This window comes from Hyperolius riggenbachi, chromosome 3 (genome assembly GCF_040937935.1).
Source record: "Hyperolius riggenbachi isolate aHypRig1 chromosome 3, aHypRig1.pri, whole genome shotgun sequence".
Lineage (NCBI taxonomy): Eukaryota > Metazoa > Chordata > Amphibia > Anura > Hyperoliidae > Hyperolius > Hyperolius riggenbachi.
The window spans coordinates 184,725,185-184,732,631 of NC_090648.1; the positions used below are offsets into that span (position 1 = coordinate 184,725,185).

The 7,447-nt window shown below is 41.2% G+C and overlaps 1 protein-coding gene across 1 annotated transcript in view; it reads right to left on the reverse strand.

The window, feature by feature from the left end:
* SLC12A1 (solute carrier family 12 member 1) overlaps window positions 1-6,724 on the reverse strand; it is a 175,290-nt gene extending 168,566 nt beyond the window's left edge. The window contains exon 1 of the mRNA XM_068272513.1: window positions 6,320-6,724. Within this exon, the coding sequence (XP_068128614.1) occupies window positions 6,320-6,724 (405 nt within the window). The remainder of the gene's footprint in view (window positions 1-6,319) is intronic.
* Between the last annotated feature and the right edge of the window lie 723 nt (window positions 6,725-7,447).

The window sequence follows — 7,447 nt, forward strand, 5'->3', positions numbered from 1 at the left end:
TTATTTATTTTATTCTTTTCAAAAGCATTTCCTGAATGGCAGTGTAACTGCCAAAATACTGTAGTATGCAAGTTTGCAAGCAAGTAGGGAGGCTGGCTGGTATCTTACAATTTTGGCAGTTAGACTTAGCAAGTGCCATTCAGGAAATGCTTTTGAAAACAAATAAAACACAGAGGAGCTTCAATGAGGAGATGGACTAGTCTAAACCCTTTCAGATTTGTCAGATTTTAACGGCTCAATTTTTTCCGGTATAGTTGTCCTTCTTTCCAAGGTGTGCTTTTTTGAACAACAAAGGCAATACTGAGAATCCCCCATAGAGAGATGGACTAGTCAGATTTGTCAGACCTTTACTTCTTTACTACTTACTGTGACAGTGACATGGGAAAATACATTTACAGTGTACTTTAATATGGGATAAATATATGTCATATATATTACATGTTACAATTTTTTGTGATACTGGTCCTTCAAATTACATCAGTTTATTCTTTAGGATTATCACCTGAATCTGAGACTGTCTTGAAGTAACAAATACAACATTCTATATGTATAATTACACAGATATGTATTTTTTTGCATATGTATTGATAAATAATTAAAAAGAATGGAAAAATACATTATTTTCCAAATTATCTCTTAGCTTGAAAAATGAAAAATAAAAACACTCAAAGGAAAACGATCCAATATTTATTCCGCAACCCTCACCCATAAAAAACAATATGGAGCCCACATGATTTTATATCCACTTAAATAGGCAGCTTAGACATACCGTATATACTTGGATATATAAGTTGATTTTGTGTATAAATCAACCCATTTATTTGACCCTTTTAAGCTGAAATTGTTTGATGACTCAAGTATAAGTTAACTCATAAAAAAATCTTTGCCATTCAGCGTTAATGTAGCCATAGTACCCCAACGCAGCCATAGTACCCTGTATGTATGAGGTGCACCACATTAAGGGAGGCACCTTGGTATGACTGGGGTCTTAAAAGGCCCCCAAGGCATGTGTCACACCTTTTGATTAATTAACATGATTACACGACTTGCAGTGTTTAAGGTGCGTACACACGCACTACTGTAATGAACGACGGTTCCGTCAGACCCTCCCGCTGGGCGGGTGTTCTGCCGACAGTAGTGCGTGTGTACAGTCTGTCAGGCAGACTGATTAGGCTGTTTCTGAGCGATCCGCTTCGATCCGCTGAGCAGAAACAGCTCAGAAACAGCCTTATCAGTCTGCCGACAGACTATACACCTACACTACTGTTGGCAGAACGCCCGCCCAGTGGGAGGGTCTGATGGACCCGTCGTTCATTACAATAGTGCGTGTGTACGCACCTTTACTATTGCGCAGTTAAGTTCCTGTGATAATATTGCCATAATCAGAATGAGGTTTCCTGTTAACTCATTTGTTATTTGATTGGAGGCAAGAAGAAAGGTGAGTTTCAGAGAACCATCCTCTTATCATGTTTTACAGTTCCTTAGTATTGCCCCTTGGGTAAGCATGAATGCAGTATTTAGATCCCAGGATTTTCCAACCAAGATTCTTCCAACATTGTAAAGTATTTATTTCTGTCCTTTGGATCAGAGTATATTCGGTGGTATATGTCTGAGTCATACACCTCTTAGTATGGCTGCCCACTCTGATGCAGAAGGATCACACATCATTTTCTTATGATGAATGAATAATAATGATGTGACCTTCAGTCTATGCACAAGGGAGAGAACTAACGTATAGCAGTTAAATATCATTATTTGCAATCAGGACATAATGCTGTAAATCTGAACACTATGATTTCTGGAAAGTGTTTTTGGATCTGTGAAAGACCAAAAAGCTGTGACAATCAGTGGCGCAGCTAGATATTATAGGGCCACCAGTTGTAGGCACTCTTGAGCAATGCCACCTGCCCCTACCCTAAGGATATGCGTTAACTGGATGTGGCTGGATAGTGTAATGGCTCTGCCTCTGACACAGGAGACCAGGGTTCGAATCTCTGCTCTTCCTGTTCAGTAAGCCTGCACCTATTCAGTAGGAGAACTTGGGCAAGTCTCCCTAACACTGCTACTGCCTATAGAGCGCGTCCCAGTGGCTGCAGCTCTGGCGCTTTGAGTCCGCCAGGTGAAAAGCGCGATATAAATGTTCTGTGTTTGTTTGTTTGTAACTGGGCAATTTACATTCTCATGCAATCCACACTGCATATAGTTCATCGGCACTGAGACAACGTCAGAGGGTAAATGAAAACAAGAAAGTTAATAGTGAATACATCAATTACCATTGGGCCCCCTCTGCTCCAGGGCCCCATAGCAGCTGCTATGGCTATTGCTATGCCACAGTCTTGTTCAACATAAGACAAATGCGACTAAGGCCTAGTTCACAGTGCTCAATTGTGTTGCAGAATAATTCTGCATGTCAACTCACTGCCCATACAATTCTATGGGTTCTTGTCTATGAGCATTGCTTTAAAATGATTTACATATTACAGTATTATAATGGTAGCCATACATCTAGCGATGTATGGGCAGATTCGGCAAAGAGACAAATTTATTTCTAATTGAATCTGATTAGAGATAAATGTGTCTTTTGTTGCTTCTGCCCATACACTACAGGCCGATTCCCGTCCGATTTCAGCATGAAGTCTTCAGGGAATCGGCTGAGTCCGCACCGCCGCTGCCCCCAATAAATAATGATCATAATAATGTGTGTGCATTATACATTACCTGTCCTGTAGCAGCCTCCGCATGGTGTCCGTAATCCTCTAGGCGGCTCTCCGTACACGCCACTGGCATATAGTGTCTGACGTCAGAAGCTATGCGGCGATGTTGCACCAGTAGTGTGTACGGAGAGCCGCCCGGAGGTTACGAACACCGCCCGGAGGCTGCTACAGGACAGGTAACGTATAAATGCACACGCTGAGCACATTTATACATTGCAGCGGGGGTTTCGTCGTCTCGTCGCTCATTCCGGAAATCATTGCCGTACCGCCGCACACCCGACCAACCAACTTCGGCCTGACATCTTGCGGCATGTGCAATCGACCATGCAACCAATTTCCATCCCGAAATTGGTCGCTTTGCCAGTCGGGCATGCACTTATCGATCAGCCACCAAGTCGCCTGATGTATGGCCACTTTAAAACCACCAGGCATAGAATTTAGGTTGGTTCTGAAAGGACTCTAGGCACCATCAGATTGGTTGGCCATGGTGCTAAACTGCTATCTCCTGGGGCTTTCATACAACATCAGGAGTGGCTGGATAGTGTACTGGTTAAGGGCTCTGCCTTTGACATGGGAGACCAGGGTTCGAATCCTGGCTAGGGTCAGTATCTATTCAGTAAGGAGTTCAAGGCAAGACTCCCTAACACTGCAGGGTGGCCTCTTGAGCGCGTCCCAGTGGCTGCAGCTCTTGAGCGCTTTGAGTCCAACAGGAGAAAAGTTCTATACAAATGTTCAGATTATTAAAAATATAATATTACCACTGAAATCATAGCTTGTGTGAAGGTAAGATGGTGGTTAGGTGCCTTGTGCCGTAAGTTAGGATGAGTTGAAAGGGGTCGTTTGGGTTTAGATCATTTATTGGTACACAGAAAATTCTGCAAGTAGAACTGATAAATATAATCCTTCCGCTACTTATTCATATTTAATCAACATTTCAAGTAGATCCAATCACTTTGATTGAATCTGCTGGTCATCTCATGACTTCTACAAGACAATCAATAAACCTTCATTAGATTATCCTGGGCAGTTTATAAATTATAATCATGGCAGAACGACAAGGGATCAGCCCCTGCAGAGCTCTGTATGGAAAAGTGCAGTACAAAGCTAGTGGGTGCAGAAGTTCAGTCTCTTGGTTACATTTCAGGATAGCTGATTTCTGCTGATTGGCTTGGAGTCCCTGCTTCACATCCAATCCCACTTAGATGTCCATTGGTACCTTGATAAAGCTGGACAATATAACCAAACATTCTCAAGCAAAGTCCATTCACAGCTCTGCCCAGCAATGAAACAGACTGTAATGTAACATTATCACTTATGATACAGCTGAAAACCATCTATTTCCAGCTGTACTCTTCCAACATATGAACCATCTTTTTCTCCTGAAATCTGTTTAAAAGTGGCCATTAACGATACAATCCCCTCATCAAATCGTTTGGGTGCACTAATGGAGGGAAAACTCCTAACCAATCCGATCATATTAATAGAATCAATTTTTCGGACCGATTCCATCAATCTGGTTGGATTGGTTAATGTTTCTCCACTGCTTAGTAGGCCTAAATGAGCGTTTCAATTTGATCTTAACAATAGTATCATTAATGGCCACCTTATGATTGAGCGATGCAATGTTGTAAAATGCTCCCTGACTGATTTATGATCAGGGAGTGCTTGATAGTTTCCCAAATCAGGCAGCTATTGCATAGTGGAAGCTAGACTTAAAGAGGAGCTTTAGCAAAAAGGGGAAAAAAATAAAATTGATACATTGCAAAGTGAGACGTTAAAAAAATAGGAGATCAAGAAATGATTGATATTTGCCATGTAATTTGTTCATATTGTTTCATCCACAATCAGCCTGCCTCTTTACTACTGGCAGACATTAAAAAAAAAAACAGACTGCACCAACTGCCATTATCTATAACCGCAACCCCTAACAATGTGATAGGGTAAAAGGTTGTTTTGTTTTTATGGATATAGATATGCATAGAGGGAGATACTGGTTCCTTGGCAGTTGGAAACAACTGTTATTTCCCAAAATGCAACGTGGCTCACAGACAGTAAACTATCAGGACCATGGTCATGACATCACATTGTGGGAGGGGGTTCGCTACAATATCAGCCATACAGACATCCCACTACAATATCAGCCATACAGACATCCCCCCATGGCTGATATTGTTTCACTACAATATCAGCCATACAGACATTGGGATGAAGTTCAGTCCTTGGTTACAGTTCCTCTTTAAGAGGATGCACCAAAAAAACTGTAAAGGGGAAAAAATAAATCAATACATTGCAAAGTGAGAAGTTAAAAAAATAGAAGAGAGATCAAGAAATTATTGCTATTCGCCATCTAATTTGTTCATATTGATTGATCCACAATCAATCACTACTGGCAGGCATGAAAAAAAGCAGACAGCACCAACTGCCATCATCTGTAACCACACCCCCTAACGATGTGATAGGGTAAAAGGTTTTTTTTTTTTATAGATATAGATATGCATAGAGGGAGATACTGGTTGCTTGGCAGTTGGAAACAACTGTTATGTCCCACAATGCAACAAGGCTCGCAGACAGGAAACTGTCAGGACCATGGTCATGACATTACACTGTGGGAGGGGTTTTGCCACAATATCAGCCATAGAGACCCCCCTGATGATCTATTTAAGAAAAAATAAAGACTTCTCATGGAAAAATGGGTATCAGCTACTGATTGGGATGAAGGTCAGTCCTTGGTTACAGCTCTTCTTTAACAGAATGCACAAAAAACTGTAATGACATTGGATATGCATGCCCAAACCAATCCCCTAGGACACCTGCAGCAACACGGGTGTTACAGACAAGAGCCCATATGCAATTAAAATGTTCTCCTGAGTTATCTCCTAAGTGTTATTTTCAAACTTGTTAATAAAATGCCTTTTAAGCCACCAGCAAGAAAGAAAATACTCCCCAAACATTTTGATAGTACTTTTTTTGAATAGCAAAGTGCTGAAAAGTTATTTTAAAGAGAACTTGAAGATGACAAATTATAACCTAGGAGAAAACTCAGGAGAAAAAGTGAATTGTATATGGGCCAGGAGCATCCTTTTTCCCTCAGTCCAACTTCCTCTATGAAGTGTGGTTGGGAGACCTGTGGGCACAATCCAGTGCCTCTGTTTGCAGTGGGAAAATGTAACGATATAACAAAGTGTTCAAACACCGCAAACTATGTTCCTCTTAGCAATGTTCAGCCAATGCTGCATGCAAGGAGCCAGGTGTGTGAGAATGTTTCCAGATCCACCCACAAATGTCCAGACTGGACAATAGACTTCCAGTGACCATAGGTGTCTTTAGTCTAGATATGATCCTGTTTGTGCAATGTGCACGCCCAGTGTTTGTCAGTTGCACACATTCCCTGCACATTGCTTAACATGCATTTAGAAAGGCTTAACACAACTGAAAAAATGCAATGCTCATGGGAACTGAAGATGCTAAACAAAATGGTGTTCTAATTTATCAGTTGAACTGTATTTGTCAAATCCTAGTGAGCAAACATATTGTATCAGCTGGGGGTTTTGCTTGTGAAAGGCAGTAAAAAAAATACCATGGAATATTAACTAAACGTTGCTTACCTTTGACAGCTGTTCATGGATCTCTGCCAGAGATGGGCGGATTTGCTTGACCCCTGAGACACTGCCAGTGTTTCGGTAATATTCAATCTTGGGAACGGCATCTAATGTGTTGTGTCCAAATGTCTTCATGTAATATGTGTGGTTGTGAGTGTCATAGGGATGGAAACCTACTTCTGTCTTAATGGTGTCTCCATTGTGGATTATGCTGCTGTACAACTCCCTATTCCCCGTCCTATAATTCATTCTATGCCCATTGTCTTCACCAGCAAAAGAGGTTTCTTCATACTGTGGTGGGTCTTTATCTCCTTCACAGGCAGGGTTATCATAGCCCTCATTCACTACATTGACCTGAAAACGTGTTGGGCTTATGGGAGCCGTATCTGCATATCCATGAGAGTTACTCATGGTGAGTGACACGGTGCCACTGCTATGGGCTCACTGGGTGATATCTACACTAGTCTAGCAGTATAGAACCAGTGTGATGGTCACACTATCATTATAAGAAGCTGCTTTCTCAAAAAGAAGATTCCAGGTTTTCCAGGTTCCAAATGAATCTAAAAAAATTGTGAGAAAAAGGTATTGTGAGTTAAGTAATAAAAAGGTAGACAGATAGATAGACAGTGCTTAAAAAAATACTAAATGTTGTTTATTTGTCTTTTTTTTTTTTAAGGTTCAAAGTTACTTTAAATCTTGAGTTGAGTACACACATACAATTATTGTCACCCGCAGGGATCTGGACACGATGTCATGGTTGTCCGTTTCGGGGCCACGTTTTGTGCAGGCGTGTTCTGTTGCTATGAAGGGAGGAGGAGGGTCGCTGGCGTGGTACACAACAAAGTATCATAGATATTGAATGGCCTCATCTAGAGCTCAGCAGAGACAACCTGCCAGCCCGGATCTTTCGCATACGTGATTTATATCACCTTAATAAGCTGATCTTAAATAAATCACTCACAAGGTCGGTGTTTTTATGAATTATTAAAAGCCCTTATATATTCAAATACTGTTAATTTTCGTGTCATTTCGGATTGACTGAATGTCATTCTTTAACACTGCGCTGCTAGTGACACTCCCACTGCATTGTTACCCAAGACAATAAGTAATGAAGGATTTGGGTGATAGAAATCT